Source organism: Emys orbicularis, chromosome 9 (assembly GCF_028017835.1).
Source record: "Emys orbicularis isolate rEmyOrb1 chromosome 9, rEmyOrb1.hap1, whole genome shotgun sequence".
In the NCBI taxonomy this organism is placed as follows: Eukaryota; Metazoa; Chordata; order Testudines; family Emydidae; genus Emys; species Emys orbicularis.
Genome location: NC_088691.1, coordinates 55,091,536 through 55,114,081, shown reverse-complemented (window position 1 = coordinate 55,114,081; position 22,546 = coordinate 55,091,536). Strand labels below are relative to the sequence as shown.

At 40.3% G+C, this 22,546-nt stretch overlaps 1 protein-coding gene across 1 annotated transcript in view; it reads right to left on the bottom strand.

Moving 5' to 3' along the window:
* The window catches only part of LOC135883325 (transformer-2 protein homolog beta), a 34,597-nt gene extending 12,823 nt beyond the window's left edge, over positions 1 to 21,774 (bottom strand). Inside the window, exons 1-2 of the mRNA XM_065410369.1 lie at positions 21,625 to 21,774; positions 11,589 to 11,722 (exon numbers count right to left, since the gene is read on the bottom strand). Coding sequence (XP_065266441.1) covers positions 11,589 to 11,722; positions 21,625 to 21,660 — 170 coding nt within the window. The 5' untranslated portion in view covers positions 21,661 to 21,774. The remainder of the gene's footprint in view (positions 1 to 11,588; positions 11,723 to 21,624) is intronic.
* Positions 21,775 to 22,546: the final 772 nt, after the last annotated feature.

Below are 22,546 nucleotides of genomic sequence, written 5' to 3'. Positions count from 1 at the left end.
TCCAGAGGGGACATGAAAGAGGTTTATAAAACATTGAAAGATAAACCTGGTACTCCTATTTATCCTCAATACAAGAGGCTACTTAATGAAGCTGAAAAACAACTACTTTAAGAACTGTAAGGAAATAATCACAGTATAAAACCATGCAGCACTTGGCCAAAAGGCATTAAGATAAAGAGCTAAGTGGGAGTTGAAAAAGATTAGACATTTATATTGAGTATGAGAAAATCCAGTTACTCTAGCTATTAAAACTCACCACTAATCGTAGTTTTGACTGTTGCCATTGTACAGTCACACTCGTGGTAGGGACCCCCTGTACAATTGAGCTTCTGGAACCTTTCTAGAAAAGCAGTGCTTTTTGGGACAGTGCAAAGGCCCTCTTTCAGCATTGAATATTCAGAGATCATAAGAAGCTGTGCAATCCCAATCTGCTTTAATTCCTTCCATTAAACCTTCTAGAGCTCTTAAGACAGTAGAGCCGTTAACTAAAGGGGAAGTTGGGCGATGAAGCCAGGTAACATTCCTTGAGCTTTGTCTTGTGTTAGAACTTAACTAAGCAGGGAATTAGCTTAATATAGTGCTGACCACAACCTGTCCATGTCTACGCTGACTAACATAGGATTCAGCATAATACCTTACTTGACCCCTCAACAGCGATGTTTAAGAAATTTGTAGATGAGAAACGTCCTTGAAGAATAGAAGTTGATGGTCAACCTCTCTTCAAAGTAGTCTCTGCATATTCCCTTTTGTGACTACAAATCGGTCTAGACTACTGGGCAACCTGTCAAATTTGAAACCGGATCGATGTCGAAAAAAAAAAAAATAAGCCAAACTTCACCTGTTTCAAGTGACTTTATACTCCTCAGCTGCAGAGACTTCTGGTGAAGGGGTAATGGAGATAGATTCTAGAAGTAATACCCTTCATCCAAAAGACTATGGGGGGGGGGGGGGAGGAGAGAGCTAACTTTGTTCAAGCTGGAGCAACCCCTTAGATGGTGCTGCAGATCTAGTCCTTCTTTTGAGTTTTATTTCTAGGCAAAGCTTGCCATTAAAAAAAGGAAGGTTTCCTACACTGGCTTGTGACTAAACCAACAAGCAAGACAACTTGATCTAAACTCAGTTGACAATGCCCAATGTCACAGTTCTGACTTATCTGATGGTATCCAGAAAGCATGGAGTGCATGCCCTGGAACAGAGTGACCCATCAGTTACAGTCTTAATGGGCACTGGGAAGATGGGTCAAAAAAAAAAAAAAAAAAAAAAAAGGGAATACATGATCCCAAACCTGCAATTGATATCAAAATACCTTAATCACTGGTGACATGGAGAATGCCAAGTCAAGCTTCCTGGCATCTGTCAGAAACAGGTGGATAAAAATCAATGATTTTTCTTTTAAATCAAATCTGAATTTTTTGATTTAAAATTGGATTTTTTTGATAAAATGCTTTTTGAGGGAAAAACCTACCTAAAGAGAATTTTAATTAAGATATCTTTGAACTATAATGTATCTCATCATGGAATCGGGATTATAAATTCTAATTCTATAGTATGAGATAATATATTATTGTAATGTTTAAGATGAGTTCCAACAGTTCATGAATTAGGGACCCAATGTTATGGGGTTCCAGGGGCTTCTGTATAGATTATTTAGGTTAATCTTTCTATCTACCCAATGGGACTTGGTATCTTCTAGACTGAGCACTATCAGAGATGCTTAGTTTTGCAGTTCTCAAACTGCAAATTTGTGTCTCCAGAGATAACACTTGTTAACAGCAAAAATATTTTTAAATAAATAAATAATATATAGAGGTGAGAAATAAAAGACCTCAACCCTATTGTCCCTCTACAAATGTATGTACAGAGTCAATCCCTTACCTCTTTCTAAAATTGTTGGGGGCGGAATAGATCTGGACAAGGAGAAGTCTGGAGATAAATGTGAGAAGGGAGAGACAGGCAGTAGAAACAAAAGTGAAACTGGTTGAGCAGCATATTCCAGAAGTCTTGAGGTCTGAGTGTAGCCTTCATTGATTTGAGATCTATCATACCATTCTCTCACTAGAAGGGAAAACCTATAATGGCAGCAGGCCGTAAAAGAGACCCAGTTTGGGAATATTTTAATGAAGTTCCTCTACCTGTGGGTAAGACAGGCATGCGTGCAAAATGCAAACAGTGCAACAAAGAAATGCAAGGCCTGGTTGCCCGAATGAAAAATCATGAGAAGTGCTCCTTCTCAGGAAGAAGCTGCGTTGAAGATGAAAGGAACATGTCTGAAAATGCAGGATCTGCAGGTTGGTAAACTTTTTTATTTCATACTTCTTTCTTAAGGACTGCCTGTCTTCCTTCTGGACTAGTCTTGAATTCTCATGTTTGAGCAAAAAAATATAATTGTTACTCTATGGTACTATCATTTTAGATGCAGTTATGATAAAAAATAAAAAGCTGAAATAGGCAAATCTTCCTTTTATAGTTTCACCTTTAAAGTAGTACTGATTGTCAGTGAATGCAATGAGTAATACTAAATGAGCAGTATGGTAATAATAAATAAATAACTGCATTGACTTATTTTGTTTAGGAGAATCCATCCTCAACATACAGGATTCTGAGGACTATCCACCTTCAAGGTCACCATCGTTTTCTATAGTTTCAGAATTATCTGCCAATGATAGTGTTTCAGTCACATAGCCACAGTATATCACCCGTAGCGCAAAAAAGGAAGAAGTCTCCATCATCCAGAAACGACCAGAGAAGTTTGTGATAAGAACCAGCTGATTACAAAAAGAGGTAACTGATGAAAAAACTGCCCAGTTTGTTTATGCAACAAATTCTCCTTTCCGTATGATTGAGAACCCACACTTCATTAACATGGTTCAGTCATTAAGACCAGGATATAGTCCACCCAACAGAGCAGATGTCGCAGGCAAATTGCTGGATAAAGTGTATGGAAGAGAAATTGAGCAGTGTGCAAAAGGTCTAGAGGGTAAAATTGTTAACCTGAGTCTTGAAGGGTGGAGCAATGTCCACAATGATTCTGTTATATGTGCTTGTGTGACAACAGAAGAAGGGAATGAATTCCTTACAGAAACAATTGATACATGAGGAAATGCACACAACAGCAGAATACTTCCAAGAAGTAGCAGTAAAAGCTGTAACAAACTGAAAAAAAAAAAAAAAATTCAAATGTCTAGTATGCAGCTTGGTCACAGACAATGCTGCAAATGTATCCAAGGTGAGAAAAAATTTAGGAGAGAGTGAAGAGAGTCCCAAGCTAATAACATATGGTTGCAGTGTTCATTTGATGCACCTCCTAGCCAAAGACTTCAGTGTTCCAGAAATAAAGGCTAATGTTGTTGAAATTGCAAAATACGTCTGTAACAACCACTTTGCAGCAGTTGCTCTGAAAAAAGTGGGAGGAACCAAGCTAACTCTCCCACAAGATGTGCAATGGAACTCAATAGTGGACTGTTTTGAGTTTTCAAGAACTGGCCTAATCTGATGACAGTTTGTGAACAAAATTGTGAAAAAATAGATGGCACTGTCACAGCCAAAGTTCTCAACATTGGACTTAAGAGAAATGTTGAACACATGCTGAGTACCCTGAAGCCTATTTCAGTAGCCTTGAACAAAATGCAGGGAAATAGCTGTTTGATTGCTGATGCTGGTGAAATTTGGAAGGAACTGAGTGAGATCTTAAAAAGAGAAATATGCAATGGCAGAGTTAAATTACAAGCCTTAAAAAAAAAAAATGAATGGGACAAGCACTGTCTCCAATTCATTGTCTTGAAAATATTCTCAATACTCGGTACCAGGGTCAAACCTTAACTGCTGAAGAGGAGTTGGCTATGACATGGACATCCAGCAATCATCCCCCCCATAATGCCAACTATAATAAACTTCAGAGCTAAGGGTGAACCATTCAAGAAATATATGTTTGATGATGTTTTAAAGAAAGTCACACCAGTGAACTGGTGGAAGTCAGTTAAGCACTTGGATTCAGAGACTGTTGAAGTGATACTCTCTCTTGTAACAGCAGTAGCTTCTTCTGCCAGTGTAGAAAGAATATTTTCTTCCTTTGGTATAATTAATTCCAAATTGAGAAATCATTTGGGACCTGAAAAAGCAGGAAAACTTGGTTTTCTTTTCCAGATTATGAACAAACAGGAAAATGAAGGTGAAGACGACTGAGTTAGCTGCAGAAGCCAATATTTTAAATTTCTCATGTTGACCTGGCTGACAGTTAATTTTTTTTTTTTTAATATTTCATTTAACTATTTTAAACAATTTTAACAAAAACAAACCTGATTTTAAAAAACTTGAAGGTTTAACTAAATTCAAAAATTCATATGCTTGTTTTGTTAATATTATATATGTTTTCTGATGAAGAAAAAAATCCAGAATACATAACATTGTTGTTTTAGTTAAATAAAACAATTTAAAGGTCTGCCTGGTGATGTTCTCCTAACACAGCATGGCAAGAAAATCCTCCAAATATTAATGATTAACCTGTTGAATTGGAGATATATATGAAGTCACTCGGAGGCGAACTATCTGCTTCAATTACCTTTGGTAAATAAAATAACCAAACAATCATTCATTTTCTGATATAGCTGTAAAACTAATCTGAAAAGTTTTCAAAATAAATCACTTTAAAAATGTACAGTGTGTACCTTCTAAAAATGAAACCTACATCTCTGAGTTGCGAAGAATATGTATTAAGGTTATAAAAATCAACAAGACTGCACTTTTATGTAGAAATCCATGATTAAATCGAGTCTTCCTGACTAGTGATTTAAATCAAATTGATTTAAATCAAGTTCACCCTGGGAAACTCTTGAACCCCTAACATTACTGATATCTGCTGAGACAACCAGGAATCAGGTATGGAAAGGCATAGTGGAATCCCTGTTGCAGGACTTAGTGCAAATAATCTGCCTTCTTGGTGACAACCGGTGCAGATACTGGGGTTGTCTGGTATCTCAAACAAGGTTCAACAAGCTGTCATTGTCAAGCAGAGCCATCTTTCAATGCAATATGACAAAAACAGGTGATGAGTCTTCTCTTGGATTGTGGTGACTTCCAGTTCTGATGCCACTACCAATACCAACAAGTCTCAAAATTGTCTGCAGTCATTCGGAAGTGACAAAGGTGTAGACATGATTGTAGAATCTGAAGACTTAGTTTCATCAGTAGCAGAGGATCATTTGGAATCACTGCCTGCTTCCTCTCCATTTGAATCTGACAGATTATCATGTCGCCAGTTAGGGGCAGAGACTGCATTTTAATGTACTTTTACCTCTCACAGGATGAACAAAAAAAAAAAAAAAAAAATCAAGTTCTTATGATCCTCTGGCCTCCAGAAAGTTGACGGAGATCCTTGACAACATGGAGGTAAATGGGGACAGGAAAAGGGCATCTACACCAATGTTTCCCCAACAAACCTGCATTGCCCTGGAGAAGAAGCCTCAACTAGAGTCTAAGAGAGAAACTGACATCCCACTCCTCATCTTCCCAAAAGCCAAAGCCCGAATGACCCAGAAAAAGCCTCCATGTCCATACTATATGACCCCTAGGCTGACCGAGAGCCCTCTAGAACCAGGATTATGAATCAGGAGATTGGTAAATTCTCCAGATCCATTGGGATCCCTCCTTTGTATCTCTACAGTGAGCAATAGTCACTGTACAGATTGTAGAGGGGGTATCAATACCAAGGCAACAGCACTGTGAAAGGGAGAGCCAGAAGCAACAGGGATCAGCATTCACTGGAAGAGGTAGAGGTGCCTTTGAAATTAAGGCCTCTGATCTGCTCATGTGCTGCCCACTCCTTGAGTGTTGTGGATTTACATAAGAATGGCCCTACTTGGTCAGACCAACGGTCCATCTAGCCCAGTATCCTGTCTTCCGACAGTGGCCAATGCCAGGTCCCCCAGAGAGAATGAACAGAACAGGTAATCATCAAGTGATCCATCCCGTCGCTCATTCCCAGCTTCTGGCAAACAGAGGCTAGGAACTCCATTCCTGCCCACCCTCGCTAATAGCCATTGATGGACTTATCTTTTTTGAACCCGGTTATAGTCTTGGCCTTCCTAACATCCTGTGGCAAGGAGTTCTACAGACTGACTGTGCACTGTGTGAAGAAATACTTCCTTTTGTTTGTTTTAAACCTGCTGCCTCTTAACACAAACTAGGGGTCACCAAATGAAATTATGAGAAGTAGTAAACACTTCCTTATCTACTTTCTCTACACCAGTCATGATTTTATAGACCTCAATCATATCTTCCCTTAGCCTTTTCCAAGCTGAAAAGTCCCAGTCTTAATTAATCTCTCTTCATATGGAAGCCATTCCATACCCCTAATCATTTTTGTTGCCCTTTTCTGAACCTTTTCCAATTCCAATGTATCTTTTTTGAGATGGGGGGACATCTGCACACAGTATTCAAGATGTGGGAGTACGATGGATTTATATAGAGGCAACATGATATTTTCTGTCTTATTATCTATCCCTTTCTTAATTATTCCCAGCATTCTCTTCGCTTTTTTGACGGCCACTGCACATTGAGTGGATGTTTTCAGAGACCTATCCACAATGACTTCAAGATCTCCTTCTTGAGATCCCCATCATTTTATATGTATAGTTGGGATTATGCTTTCCAATTCGCATTACTTTGCATTTATCATCAACATTACATTTCATCTGCCATTTTGTTGCCCAGTCACCCAGTTTTGAGAGATCCTTTTGTAGCTCTTTGCAGTCTGCCTGGGTCTTAACTATCTTTAGTAATTTTGTATCAAAATTTATAGATTTGATACTTGAGTCACCTGGCACAAAGCCCTTCTAAACTTTACTTCTTGCTTCTGTGCTTGATGGAAGTTAACTTAGCCAGAGGCTTTCTAGGCTAAAACAAATTGGCAACAAGGAATCCAGAGTCAGCATAAGGCTCCTATTAGGGTGGAGACACCCTTGAAGTCACTGGCACCAGACTCAGTCTCCTCTGTCTCTTATTTGGCAACAAATGTGCCCCACAAACATGCATAGACTGTTGAGCCAATCTGAAGTAAGCAAAAGTTGCCAGTTCTGAGTGCCATGGATTCTGCATCTCCCACTTCAGGGAGCTTCAAAAAGAAGACTACATTCTATCCTGTCCCTCAGAAGAATAAGGCTGAGCACAAGACAGATCAGAACCCTATAAGGAAGGCCTGGAGCCAGGTGTGCCTATGTTCACATGCCCAAAGTATGAAGACCTGGCATGTCAAAAACCAGCTCAGGAAATAGCTTTTTGAGAGGCATTAGGCAGCAGGGGTGTGCATCTCACAGCAAGAAAACACAGACATAAGATGTGCTGCTTAAAGTGGGATGTTCTCTGAATCTTTAAGATCCGGAAAATACATGATGCAACAGAGTCTCAGAGCCAGTATGGAAATCTAGCTACACAAGGCCAGAGAAATCACTTAAATAATGTAAAGTCTCATCCACAAAAAATTCTTAAGGAATCAAAGAAAAAAGTTTGGCATGGAAAAAACGGTTCCCTCCACCTGCAGCTTGCCACAGGAGGAAAAAAGCCAAGGTAGATGGGAAGCACACAACTTCATAACCCTTTCTCTGAACACTCAGTACTGCTAGGGAGAGTTCAGGTGGTCCCAGAAAGCACTGCTTTTCTAGAAATTTCCCAAAGCTGAACCACCTGAGGAGAATCTTACAAATGGGAATATGCTACAGTCACCTTGGGGGGAAAAAAAAAAAAAAATCATGCTTCAGGGCATAATCCAACCATGAATTGTCAGGTTAGAAAGAAATTTCCTTAAGAACAGGTTTTTTGCATCTTCTGAAGCATCTAGCAGTGTCCACAGTCTGTGGCAGGATATCAGAATAGATCAGGACTGGGCAACCACCCACCCACATGACATTCATTCTGCAAATTAAATTCGAAGCAATTTTTAAATTAGTCTCATTGGGATGCTAATTTGAGAGCTCATTATCACATTAATGTTAACAAATGTGATCACAATTTAGTCCATGAAGCTGGGAAGAGGGTAGGCAGTGAATCCTACATGGGGGTGCGTTTCAGAAGTTGCTGCGGGGATGGAAATCCAGAGGAAAGAAGATGGGAAACAGAAGAGGGCAAGAAACAATGGAGACTAGAGAAAGCAACAAAGGGCAGAAATAATGGTGGTCAAATTTATGAGCATGCTTTCTCACTGAATGTGAGAATAAGGTACTGAACAAATAAGGGTTAGTAACTAGAGGTCTAGTTGCTACATGAATGCCATATTCTACCCTGATCTTTGGAAGTTCTGCAGGTCGAGAGAGTATTTAATCCTAAACATATATGCCGGCCCACAGACCATAATTAACAATGGAGTTAACCCTCTTCAAAGAATAAGCTGTACATCACTGGACAAGATGGACCACTGAGCTGAAAAACTCCTGTCTTATAACAGATGTATACCCACTTTGCTTTTATTCTGCTCACACTGCAATGCCAAGAAAGCCAAAAATCCTGTGCTCAGAAATGTTTACTAATGGCATGTCTACACTGCAGCAGCACAGCCACAAGTTCTTCTGTTGATGTAGTTCTCAACCTTTCCAAACTACTGTATCCCTTTCAGGAGTCTGATTTGTCTTGTGTACCCTAAGTTTCACCTCACTTAACTACTTGCTTACAAAATCAGACAAATACAAAAATGTCACAGCACACTATTACTGAAAAACTGCTCTCTCATTTTGTCTGTACGAAATATTAGTTTTTAGATTTTGCTAGTGCTTTTTATGTAGCCTACTGTAAAACTAGGCAAATATCTAGATGAACTGATATAACCCCGGAAGACCTCTGTGTACCCCTAGGTGTATGTGTCCCCCGGTTGAGAACCACTGATAAGAGTTAATCTGACAGGCTGTAGCCATATCTACACTGGAGTTGGGTCAACCTAACCACAATGCTCAGGGCATGAAATTTCACAACCCATAGCAATGTAGTTAAATTGATCTAATTTTGTGTAGACAAGGCCTTAGCACCAATCATATATGCTTGTACAAACCAGCTGAAGGCATTTTGCTCATACAGGTGTCAAAGAGCACCATTCGAAGACAATGAAATTGCACAATTATCACTTTGTGCATTATCAGATTATCGCCTCTCTCTTCTACAGGTGTGTCAGAAAGAACCCAGTCTAGCTCTCAGAACTAAAGCTAAGTTTGTAGGGCTGTTTAGTTTCTGACCAGAATCACATTTAAAATGACTTGCCAATGACCACGTTCAAAATCTGACCAAGCTGGAAATGGAATGTAGGTACCTTGGCTCCCAAGCACACCTTAACAGAAGGCCGTAATTCTACTCAAGTTAGATGGTTAAGCCAGTGGAGTTCATAAACTCTGAAAACTGAGTATTTCCAGTTCAAGGCATTTAAAGTTTATTACAGGTGCCTCTGTTCTAAGTTCATGAAGCCACGGTGGTCAAAAGCTCCCAATGAGAGAGGGGACATGCTGTAAAGCCAGTAGGCTGATTATAAATTCCATTATAACGCTTGTGATCTTCCCAAGCTCAATAGTTATTGATTTCTTATTTTCTTTAAAAGCCACGAGATTAAAAGCTAATATTGTGGCAACATTAAAGCTACAGTATCAACCATAAGAACTCAGTAAGTCTCCAAATTTATATTAGTTCCTTTCATTAATAAGAAGTAGCCAAATGTTGAACAACAAAATACAAAATTAACTGATATTCTTATCCAAGGATTTTTGAATCCTCCTGTTGTCCTCAGATCTCTCATGGCAATGAGTTCCACAGGTTAATTATAAACTGTGTAAAGAGGAGTTTTCATTTTGCTTTTCAATTTCATTTGATACCCCCTTGTTTTATTACAGTAAAGTGTAAACAGGCATGTAGATTTACCATTGTATGCCATTCATTATTTTGTACACATTTATCATATTATTGGACTCTTCAGAGAAGAAATGAAATAACTTCATACAGAAGCCTCTCCACACCCCTAAGCATTTTGTTGCTCCTCTCTGAACTTTTTTCCATTTGTTTTTTGTGGAAAGGTCACCAGAACAGTATTCCAGGCAAAGGTGTACCACTGATATACATAATGGCATGTTTTCTGTATTTTTTCTATGAATTCTTTATACAGCCTAACACTAACTTTTTTTTCCTGTATAAAAGCATGTGTGAACAGCTCAATGAAAACCACCTCTGCTCAGCGACACCCAAGTCTTTCCCGAGTGTTTACAATTAAATTTAGAACCCTAGCAACATGTATGAGTAGTTCAAGTTATTTTTCTATTTGTTAGCATTGAATATGTAGATCAGTACCTATTCATACACCCAAGTCTTATTTACAAGACTTGCAGGTTTACTGTTCAGCCCTTTCTAAATAATTAATTTATGAAGCACCAATTTCTCATATAGTCCCTTTGGGTACCGTTAAGCCACTGTGATACTGAAAGCTGCAAATTTATTCCTACTGTTTAAGTTTTTAATCCATGACAGTACTTTATGTCTCATACCATAACTACTTTCCTTGAGAGGAACTTTGTTGCCAGTGACAGCAGGAAGTTGGCAGCTCAGATTGTTTTGTAGGGCGATACGTCTCAAACAATGTTAATGTGGCACTAATTACATCTTAAAACAGCAGCAATATATACAGGTTACTCCCCCTCCCCCCCCCCCCCAGTCTTTGATAAGTCTTACAAAGCTCTCAGGGAATTTTAAAAATAATCTTTTCAGTTTATTGTACTAACGTTAACACTTGCTTTACACTTGTCAGTGTATTATGCAAGTACATATGATGAGGCTGTATTAATGCACTTGAGAGCAAGCTGGATATCTGTTATCAGTAGGAGCAACTCGTGCTCCAAGTTTTTTGGGTGGGAACATACAAGCAGATCCTCTGAACAGGTTACTACTAAAAAATTGGGAATCAGAACACTGTACAATAAGACACCTTTATGTACATTAAACAAAGACAAAAAAATTGGGAATTGTGCTTTAAAAAAAAAAAAGATACCTTTTAATGTATTAAGACAGTCTGAAAGGTGTGTAGTTTGTAAAACCTACCTCCCCCAGTCTCCCTTCTCTGCTTTTGTATTTAAATCTTGAATTCAGGCCATGTGCCATGGAAGATGCTATGGTGACTGATGAACTAGTGCAATGACATCATAAGAGTCAAGAGAGTGAAAGCTGAGAGGGGAAGGAGTTTTAGTCAGACCATTTAGCAGTTTGATGACATTTAACTATAAATGGCATAATATTTGAGAAACAGGAAACATTTTGTTAAACTGATAACACACACATCCCCTAAATGAAGAGGTGAGCCCGTACATGAAAAGACAGCAGGAGATCTTCCAGAAAAAAATAAGGAAGACCTAACTTGATATACCTGAGGTTGAAAGAAAAGCAAGAGTCTTCACATCTCACACTTATTTTTATATGTCATACAGCAACTGAAATGGCACAAGATTGTTTTTATTCAAATCTTCTGTAGGTCTGTTTTAAACCTTTGGTACCAGATTCAGGCTTAGCTTGAATAGTTTCCATCCCACCACTGTCAAACAAAATTCAGACAAACATGTCTGTGTTGAAGGTAAACTCACCTAGATTCAGACCTGGATCTAGATTTTGATCTGGATCGCCTGGAGTCCTCCTTGGATCGAGATCTTGCAGGAGTGTGCCTTGCAGACTTGCCGGACCCATGGGCACTTCCGCTTCTGGAAGCAGAACGGGATTCCTGCATGCAGATATTGAAAGTCTAATTTGAACACAATTTCTGAGTGATCTAAACTCTGTAAACAAGCTCCAGTGAAAAAAAATGGTAAAATTTGCATCTCAACTATGTGTCCGGGCAGTTGAAATTAGAACTGCCTAGATTTTAAGAAGTTTTTTCCCCTGGTAGGCACTTCTTTACCCTGCATATGCTTTCTCTATTAAACAGATAATGCATGCATGTTTAGCAAAATATACAGGGACACATAAACAGACTAGTAATTACTTAGCGTAGTGCTTTCAGATTCCAGATTACTTCTTATCTTAACTTCATTTTTATTCCTTTTCTTCATTCTTCCGTTTCAAATTCTGACTTCTTTCATCTTCCCCACTTCACACAAATTGCTCAATATTCTATAAGTGGGACTTCTGGTCTGATAATTAGCATGCATTCACTTTCTTTTTTTTTTTTCAAATTTCAGCTTCACTTATTCCTGAGCTTCAAATAATTCTCATTTATAAAACTTGTCAAATGACGACTTCCGCATTTTCCTTCTTCAACATTAACCTTAATAGAAAAAGAACAGGATGAAGAATATTTTAAAACTCCAGGATAAAATCTAGTGCCAAAACTGAAACTAGAAAAAAATGCTACGTTTTTGGACTTTTTTTATTATATATGCAATTCAAGACTTGGATCTATCAATTTTTCTATTACTTTTTACATGGATGTCAAATCAGTCTTAGTATTGGGTAATTGTGCATTCTCTATTTATGCCTAATTTAAAATGAAGTGTGCAATGGATGAATTGAAGATTTACCGGTCATTTTGACATGAAAAATTTCGAAGGGCTACTATATTTCACACTTCTTTAGCCACAGATTTAGATCTTAATCAACAAAAAAATGGTTAAGTGTCAAAAGGTCACCATTGCACACACATCTAGTTAAACTGAGCAAACCGATAATCTTTTTGAATTCAAAAGTACAATTCAGCTGTAGATTAAATGACTTAACCTTTAATGTTCCCTTATGTCACTAATTCCACGAATATACATTATTATAACAATTTTGAAGGCGTGATTTTAAAAGTTCGGTGTGTGCATGTTTAGTTTGCGTGCAAACTGACCGCACATGCAAGTTTTGTATTTCCATATGCAACCATGGTAATTCTGCACACAAACTGAAGATGCAATTGTGCATATCAACATTAATTCTGGTTCTCAAAATCTAATGTACTATTTATACCATTGTTTACTACTTGTATTTTTCTCAATATGGATAATGAATATAGCCTAGTTACTTACATTTTATGATTTAAAAGTTTCTAGCCAGTGCCACGTTCAACTTTCATACACAATCACAAGGCTGCAAAATTTGGGTTGCAAACACTGGAGAGGAATGTTAGTTTTGAAATATTGGTTGGGGAAGTTTTTTGTTTTAAAGCTCGTGGAAACTTTCCTATTGATAACCAATTTGGAAAACGCTTGCTATTTTATTTAAAAAATCTAAACTTTGAGCCATGTTTCACCTATCAGCAGCCGATTAATAACATTTTGGGGCCAAAAATTACTCCCACTCTTGTCAATTCTAAGGATTTTTTCCCTTTCTTTTTAACTTCATATTCCCAGTGTTTGGAAATTCACACGAAAAGGTGTTTTCGTACTGGATAGTCATTAGCTGAGCCAAATTAGTTTTAATTTTAGTTGAAACCACCACTTCCACACAACCCAGAGGAAAGCTTGTTTTGCTGTGAGTTTGTTTACGGTGACTACCATTAATGTTTAAAATAATATTATGAAGTGTTAAATGAGAATTTATTTCAAATCAACAGTAATGGCAGTTATGCTAGAAGTCAGATATTCCTCTTATATTTGTGAAAATGTAATCAACTATACTACCTAGCTATGAAGAAATAAAAGCAGACCTTAAGTTTTCTACACTAAGCAGTATTTACCAGGAGTAGTGCTTTACAGTTTCATGCAATGAAAGCTAATAGGATTTTTCTAATTAGTTGTGAACATTATTTAATCTGGACTCACTACTCCATTTAAAGAAAAAATCTTAATCCATCCCAGAACTCTGCCTCATTTTAAGTTTCTATGAATCAATTCAGCCAGTTAAAAAGTTTTTTAAAAAATTCAGAACTTAGTTGTCACTTCAAACACAATTTCCTTTTACAACAGTGTTCCTTTTATGCACAACAGTGATAAAATCGGTATAGGCCAAAATGTCTTGGAGATGAGGCTTCCTAAACCTAGCTCAACTTACTCAGGGTTTTCCAAATGTACTTCTTTTAGACCTGGCACAGAAAAATATTGAGCATTAAAAATTCCCATTGCTTCTATAATCCTAGTTTTAAAACCACTAGACTTCAGAAGAATTTGAGCATTTGCTTCCTTTAGTAACTAACGTTTGACCAAAAGTCTTAATCCACTTGTTAACAAAGAACATTGTCCTGTGTGTAGTTCATACAGCCTTTGCTATATTCTCCATAAACTAAGCTCTCATTTCTAAACAAATTTATAGTTCTTTGTGGGTCTCAAACTTCCAGACAAAGAGCAATACTATTGTGTGAACTCCCAACACTCATTTTAACGGTATAATTTCTAAGATTACATTTTATCCAAGAAACTCATGCCTCAAAAAGATGAGTCACTTTACCTATATTACCAAGTGCAACAACATCAGAGGTGGAACATGTTAAACCATTTAACAGTGCCAAGACTATTACAAAGGTTGGCAACAGACTGGTTCATACAAATGCAGAGGTAACCATAACTAAGTGGAATTCCTTAAAAAAAATCACAGGAGAAGGAAACCTAAAATGAGGAAAAAGATAATTGCGTAATATCTACATCCTAAATTAAGCAATTAGCTTCTCTCTCATTAGGCTCCTTTGGATTTTGTTCGCTCTCTCCTGTAATTCTTTCAACCTAAGTCATGATTCTATGCCATTTCTTTGTCCAACCCCTAGTTTCAGTCTTTCTATACATTCTCCCCAGGTTCCTTTCTGGGAGTCTTTGAAGAATCTATTCCCCCCTCATCTCTAAAGAGCACACACATTACTGAAATAATCCTTAGAAGACAGAGGAAAGCTGGACATGACTCCAGTAGAGCTTGTCAACACTACTCCTTCACTTGGCAAGAAAGGAAGCACTCCCTTCACAGTCAGAATATTGCCTCAAATACTAGAAGTCCATGGAGCAGAGAATCTGATATTTCCCCACTATATCTTTATCAATCTCCGCTCATCTTGGTGCAAGCTTCTCCCACAGTTGATTCTTACATTTTTCAGCTTCTAGTTTGCTTGGTTTTGCTCTTCCCAGTCTGAGTTTTCCTCTTTTCATACTTGTATTGCTTTATGCTCCCCTCTGTATTAAGATGTCTGCTGGAGGCTTGCTATGCACAGGAGCAGCAAAGGCAGGGCAAGTTTCTGCTTGTGCTATGGCTGGAGGGGAAGGGTAGCAGAAGAGAAGTTGGGTCCTTCTCCCCCCAACTCTAAGAGTGTGAATCTGTCAAGGATTGTATTAGTTTCATACCACTGCACATCCCATTTATGGAAAGAGCAAAAATTTCTATTTGGAAATTTGTTTATCCAATGTTTTACATCTAAATAGTTTTCTAAATCTGAATTTCAGAATTGCAGAGGGGGCTTATTTTAGGATTGTAACTCCCCCACCCTTTCCCTGTATCTGCTACTATATTCATTCACATTTTCCCTTCCTTCATTCAAGTTTGGATTTTGAGAGTGCATGGGAGCCAGCAGATTCAGGGTTGTAATTCCTGTAGCAGTCATGCCACATATTTTTGGCATACACATGATAAAAAAAACACACTTAATGCACTTAAAAAGGGAATACAAGAGGCCAGAAACTCAAATCTATGCCGTCTGTGTTTTCATTATTATTTGTGGCATTCCATTAATTACGATGATAGTTATGATAATAGAACAATTAACATGTATTTTACTAAAAATATGGAAAAGTTATAAAACCAGAAATATCTCTAAGAAGGTAGATTGGTTTCAAGCGTTCTCCATGTGGTGAAAGCTGTATGGCATAAGGCAAGCGCAAACAGCTAAAAGAAAACCTGTTATTTTAAAGTTTTTGTGGAAATACAATCTCACATTCATTTCTATAATAATTAAATGACAAGTAGTAGGGCTTCAGTTATCTTAAAGGGATAATCAACTTGAATTTTAATTTAAAAATATAAGCAGTTTCAGATAATGCACTTAACCCTGATTTCCTGTTAATTTGTGAGTTTACAATCACATTTTCCCAAGTGTTTTTCTTATTCTTAGTTACGATGTAAAAGTTCCAGTTAAGAGGGGAAACAAACTGAAAATCTTTCAGTTTTAGTAATATTAGTTACTTATAACTATAGCAGATAAATTCAGAGGTGTGATATTTAAGTTGATTGTGGCCTAATGTTCAGAATGAGCCATGCTTAAGTATTTTCACCACATGGAGTTGACTGTTCCTCTCATACAGCTTGAATACTATTGAAATTTCTTGTAACAATTTCTTATTCATGTGACATGTTCTGTAATTATTAGTAAAAAATTTAAAATTGATGTGTAAGCATGCTATAAACAGGGCACCAGCAGCATATGTTAAGTGACTCAACTAAAGGACAGAGGGCATTCAGTACAAACTATAATTATCTTTCACTGGCTATGTCTTCACTAGAAAAGGGTGTTTTTTTAAAAGTTGGTAAAAAAAACACGCAAACACCTTTTTCCATGTGAAGACAAGGTTGGTAAGTCCTATTCTGAAAGAGGTTCAGTGCCTGCAGCTCTTATTTGGTCATTCAAAGGAACAAGATCAGTATTTGCAGGTCTCAAACATTACCAAATAAAAGTACACAGACCAAGGTAACCACCCATTTTCCAAAAAGGAATGGTATACTTCAGGAGTGACCAGAACACCACTGAACCAACATTTGGCATAAAGTGACTTGAAATAGAAGTAGGAACCATTTTCAGTGTTCATTGTGAAAAATGTTCCCATTTATTTCAAATCCTGGATTTTGCACAATTTACATAATCTCACTTCATCTTGGGCAGTTTGTCAGTGAATACACTTCAGGGGGATCATGCTGGGAGGCAAGCACATGCTATTTCCATTGAAATAAATCACATCTCACTTCATTACTGGGCCCACAGCTTTACTACTATGAATAAAGTGGGGACTCCCCAACTTCCAGCATGAAACAGCAAAAAGCCACTTCTCGCTAACCTTGCAAAAAAAAAAAAAAGTACTTAAAAATACTAGAAAAATGTCACAAAAGCCAGTGTTATTGTAGTCATGTCAGTCCCAGGATATTAGAGACACAAGGTGGGTGAGGTAATGTCTTTTATTCACCTTCTGTTGGAGAGAGAGACAAGCTTTCAACCTTACAGAGCTGCTTTTTACCTGAGGAGCTCTGTGTAAACTCAAAAGCTTGTGTCTCTCACCAACAGAAGATAGCCCAATAAAAGATATTACCTCACCACCATCACATAAGACAGTTTAAAAGAGCAAATCTGTTATAATCTAGTCTAAAATAGCAGATTTGTGGTAGCTAGTTGGCTATGTTCTCCATTTTTACTTTTAAAAAACCACAACCCCAAGTTAGTAATATTACTCCTGTATGGCTATGTTTTATAATTAAATGCTAGTGAGACATACCTGATTTTAGGTCTTGTTCATGTCTATGTCGATAGGGAGTTGCTTACATATGCAATTTTCTGAAAAGCCCCAAGGTCAGGGTGATGTATAGTTTAAATTTCACACATTTTCTATAATTTCATTATTTAAGGTCCTCTTCACACCAGTGTTTTGTGTTTTCACAAAGTTTTAATATAGTTTCCATAAACACTAAGCAAAGATGCAAAGTGGTTATGTTGGCAAACTGTACTCAAACCCTGCCAGTATTTTCTCAATCAAGTAGGGCTTCTGTCAGTACACTCACATACAGCTACCAGTTTGGCAGCCCAAAGCGAACAGGGATTACATGGTAAATATGTTCTTTTCTTTGCAGAAAAGTGCTTGGTCAAAGTACAAGATGTAGACATTATGAAAAATAAGATTGGAAAAACACTAACCTAAAATTTGGTCATTCAGAAGAACACCATCTGATAATGTCTAGCATCTTGAATGTACCCTGAAGTTTAAAAAAGAATCTTGCCCCCTAATTGTTGAACATTTAGGGTGTCTACACTGCAATGTAAGCCTGTGTTAGAGCCTGGGCTCAAGGCTAACGCCCTTGTGTCTCCACTGTAATTGTGTTAAGCCAGGACCCTGCAGGGCTGGAGGGTCCTAGTTCGAGTCAAGCCCAGGATCCAAGCCCTATTGCTCTGAAGTGTAGCTGCAGCCCGGCTTGACACAGATCCCAAGAATCAGTTGGAAGTATCCCCCAGTTCCATGCAACAACTTCCTGAGCCCTCTTACCTCCAACAATCTGCAATCCACTCTACTGAAAAGGGAAACTGCCCCCACCACCCCTTTTGCAAATCCATTCTGTTCTGATCATCATTCTGCAAATACACTATCAAAATTTCCTGGATTTGCAGTGGAAAGTGAGTTGATCAAGCCTCTTGCAGAGCAAGGTGCTTCCTGGTAATGTGCCGAGTGGGCAGTAAAGATGTCCCACACTGTACCACAGTCCTAGGGCTAGATTGGCCACATTTCAGGGGGGAGCGTTAGGGACTCTGGGATATGGTTACTTTGACTTAGGTCTAGACACTGCAGTGTGTATGCCTGAGCCCTAGGTTTGAGCACGGGTTAGAAAAGTCTGAATGTAGGGTTTAAATACAAAGTAGATGCTCAAGCCCAGAGTTCCTTAATACTAGTCAGCTGACTTGAGTCCCACTAACCCCAGACTTATACTGCAGTGTAGCTATACTCTTAAAGGTCAGTACTACTGTCCAATACTGATAAATCTGTGCCCCTGGAAATTCTACACATGCTACTGGAAAGATGAGCACATGGATAAAATTTAAGATTTCATACTAACACCCTACATACTGATTTCTACGGAAAGCTAAAGTTTTACCTTTTTTTTTTATTATTATTGAGGAAATGAAAAACCCTGTGACAGATTTAAAAACTCAATTACCAACCAATATGTAGAAATATAAACAGCTACATAGGTCTCAAGCATAACGGAAAGTCAGAATATTTCATTTTAAAAATATGTATTTTTGCAAGGTTTCAATTTAAACTAATTTACTCTATTTGGATTACATTGACAAGCTTTTTTTTTTGGGGGGGGGGGGGGGCACACAGATATCTAAGTAATTCACCTCTCCTTTTCTGATTACCTTCATTTGTTATATTTGACCCAGCTAAAGATAACATTTTTGCAGTAAACGCGGCTTGTTTCTGAAGATGTCGTTTACTGTACCATAATTGCAATATTACTACTTGGCTTTCATAGCTAATTTTGTACCCATTGTGAGCATTTGTCCCACTAATCCAGTGGTCCGCAACCTTTTTCGTCTGGCACGGAGGACCGTGGTGGCGGATGACATCCGCCAAAATGCCGCAACGTTAACAAGCGTCGCCGCCGACAAGCAGCGTCATCCAGAGGTGTCGCCACCGAAAATCAGCGGCATTTCGGCGGCGACGCCTCTGGGTGACGCTACTTCTTGGCGGCATTTCGGCTGATGCTCGTCCGCTGGCCAGTACGCAGGCGCACTTAGACGTCATGGCGCCCATGGGCACTGAGGACCCCTGCAATAATCACTGTTTGAAAAAAAACAAAACAAAAAAAAACTTCAGGGCTTGTAATTTCAAGTAAGATGCTACTGTCCAGATATACAAGTCACCTTTAAACATGGTTCAGGAGGCCAAAAATATCTGTGCAGACTAAAATTGCTATCAGTTGCTGGGCAGTTCAGCTGTCCCTCCCCCCACTGCCTTGGAGCTGCTCCCAGGAGCCTCCTGCTTCCTGTGCAAGGGTGGGGGGGAAGAGGGGTGCTAATGTGAGGGTGTCCTTCTCCCCCTGCTCCCTATCTCCAAGAAGGGGGGACACACAACAGGGCTCAGGACGGATGCTCAACTTGCAGACTACTTAAAAAGGCAACCTACTTAGAGTGGGGTCAGCATACTTAAAGGGGCAACGCCCATCTCTCTCTCCCACACAAGGTGTGTGTCTCTGCCTCTCTGCCATGCTGTCTCCCCTCCTGCCATTTGTGCTGCCTTGTAGAGTGTGAGGCTACATTAACAACAATGTGTTAACCCTTGAGGGCTCAGCTGAGTGCTAGCTCATCATTTAGCAGTAAGGCATTCCCTGGGAAATATCCCACCCTCTTCCATCATGACTCCACCACCTCAACCAAGCTTCACAATCGTCACTGATGTGTACAGTATTAAATTGTTTAAAACTTATATTGTGTGTGTGTATATATATTGTCTTTTGTCTGGTGAAATTTTTCCCCCTGCAACCTAACTCCTCCTATTTACATTAATTCTTATGGGGAAATTGGATTCACTTAACATCGTTTCACTTAACGTAGCATTTTTCCAGAACATAACTACAATGTTAAGTGAGAAGTTACTGTATTTTGATCTACCAGTGATCAAAGGGGCTAACTGTATAATGCAAAAGTCTACAGTATTCTTGTCTGAGCAATTATGCTATTCCAGTTTTTGGGAAAAACATTCTAAGACTCAACCATCCTTGACAAGCCCAGTAAACTATGAAAAGTTACATCGTGTTTACAAGCAGCATAAGGTTTGAGACAGTGCTCCCCTAATAATTGTAAACACAGCAAGAGCTCAGATGCAGCCCCATTCCGGCATCCCCTTGACTCAGGCTCTAGCAAATGCAGCGGATGTCTATGCCAGTACTGATAGTAAAGCAGACTGGCCCTCATAAGCTATCCCTCTTCCCTCAAGCGCTCTATACATTTTAGGCACCATCAATAGCTTCTGGCTATTGATAGTTTGTCAAAAGCGGTCACACCCAACCATTAATAGCAAGACAACATGGACAGTACAGGCAGCGTCAGTGCCTCCAGTAGTGAGCACAGGAACTGAAGCGTGGAGGCTTGAGTTCCAATCCCGTCTCCACGGTGGCTGGAGTGGGACCGCACCCACGTTACTTAATGTCGTCTAAATACCCCATCCCTTACACGGAAACACCAATGTAGAGGAGAGAGAAGGCTATAGCCACGCTGGCTGCCCGGGCACCCGAACTACCAGCCCCCGAGAGATGCTCTGCGCCAGCGATTGCCGGCAGACGGGTGGCTACGCCCCTGGGCAGCGCCGGGAGAAGTGCTGGGCCGGAGGGGGCAGATGCCCTAGCCGAGCTCCGTGCTTCACCCACGATTGACTCAGCGGCTTCAGGGCGAAGCCCGCTGAAGCTCCCCGCTGCCATCAAGCGCAGGAGACGCTGGGGAAGAGCGGGGCGGGGAGGGGACTGGCCTGCGCGCCCCTAGCCGCGGAGCCCGCGCAAGGCACGTCCTGCCGGGGAGAAGCTCGGGTCGCGCCCGCCAGCACGCGACCGTGCTTCCGCGGCTACCACCCCCCAGAAAGGGGCTCGCCTGCCAGGACCCCAGCCGCGGGCCGCCTGGGCACAGGACGCGCCCGGCCTCTCGGCCATTTTGTCCCTTTGGCGGGTCACCAGCCCAAGATGGCGCCGGGAGGACTCACCATGGAGCACAAAACCGAGCAGCTAGAGTGTCCCCGCCTCCCCCATTAGCGGCCCGGCGGCCATTTTCCCGCGCCAACCCCAGCCAGCCCTAACGGACGGGCCTCCCAGCGCGCTCCCCGCGGAGGCTCTGCCGCGCTCCACGCCGCCGCCTGCCTGCGGGTTACATGCCCGCTCCTGCCTCGCGGGGCCGTGGAGCGGCGCCCTAGGCCAGCCCCAGACGGGCCAGGCCGCGCTGCCGCTTTGGAGGCCCGGCCAGCTGTGCACTCAGGCTCCGTGTATTACCCGCTCGCCGTAGTTCTGCTCCCCGCTGTCGCTCATTGTCCCTCGAAGGCTGCCAGCAACCGTCGCACTAACCGCCACCACCGTCCGGCGCCAGCGCTCTCCACCACGGAACGGAAGTGACGTGCGTCCCTCCCTAGCTAGGCCCCGCCCGCTATGTGAGGCGGTCGTGAGTGACGCACCCGGTGACCTGAAACTCCCTCAGTGACTGGATGAGCCTAGCCCCTCCCCCCGCCTGCTCCTCCCCCCCGAACTGAGCGGTGAGACTAGCCCCTCCCCTCGCCCGCCATTCCCCGCCGAGTATGGGGGGGGGGGCGGCTGTGTGTGTATTGGGAGGGGTATTTGAGGGGCTGGAGTGTATGTAGACTGAGAGGGGTACTGAGGTTTGTGTGTATTGGGAGGGATATTTCGAGTGTGTGGGGAGGGTGCATGTGTACTGGGAGAGGTATCTGGGGGAACTCGGGTGTGTGTGTGTCCTGGGAGGGGTGGTTGGAGTGTGTGGGAAGGGTGTGTGTACTGGAAGGCAGCGATTTCCCTACCCCCCCCCCCAGTTTTGTGAACTAATTACATGCCAATTTAGTGACTGTTTGGAAATTTGAATTGAAATTGAAACATTAATACACACTTTAAAAGCATATACAGTGTATGATAAAATACATGTATCTGAAAAAGTATAATAGATTTGAAAAGTATGAATATAGACTAGCTGCCTTATACAACTGTTGTTTTTATAGTGTTCCACTCTATGCATCTGAAGAAGTGAGCTGTAGCCCACGAAAGCTTATGCTGAAATAAATTTGTTAGTCTCTAAGGTGCCACAAGTACTCCTGTTCTTTTTGTTTTTTATGACAATGTCAGTGCATTCATTTCGGTGATGTTGGCCAACCTAATAATTTCAAATGGTGTTTTGTAAGCGAAGTCTAAA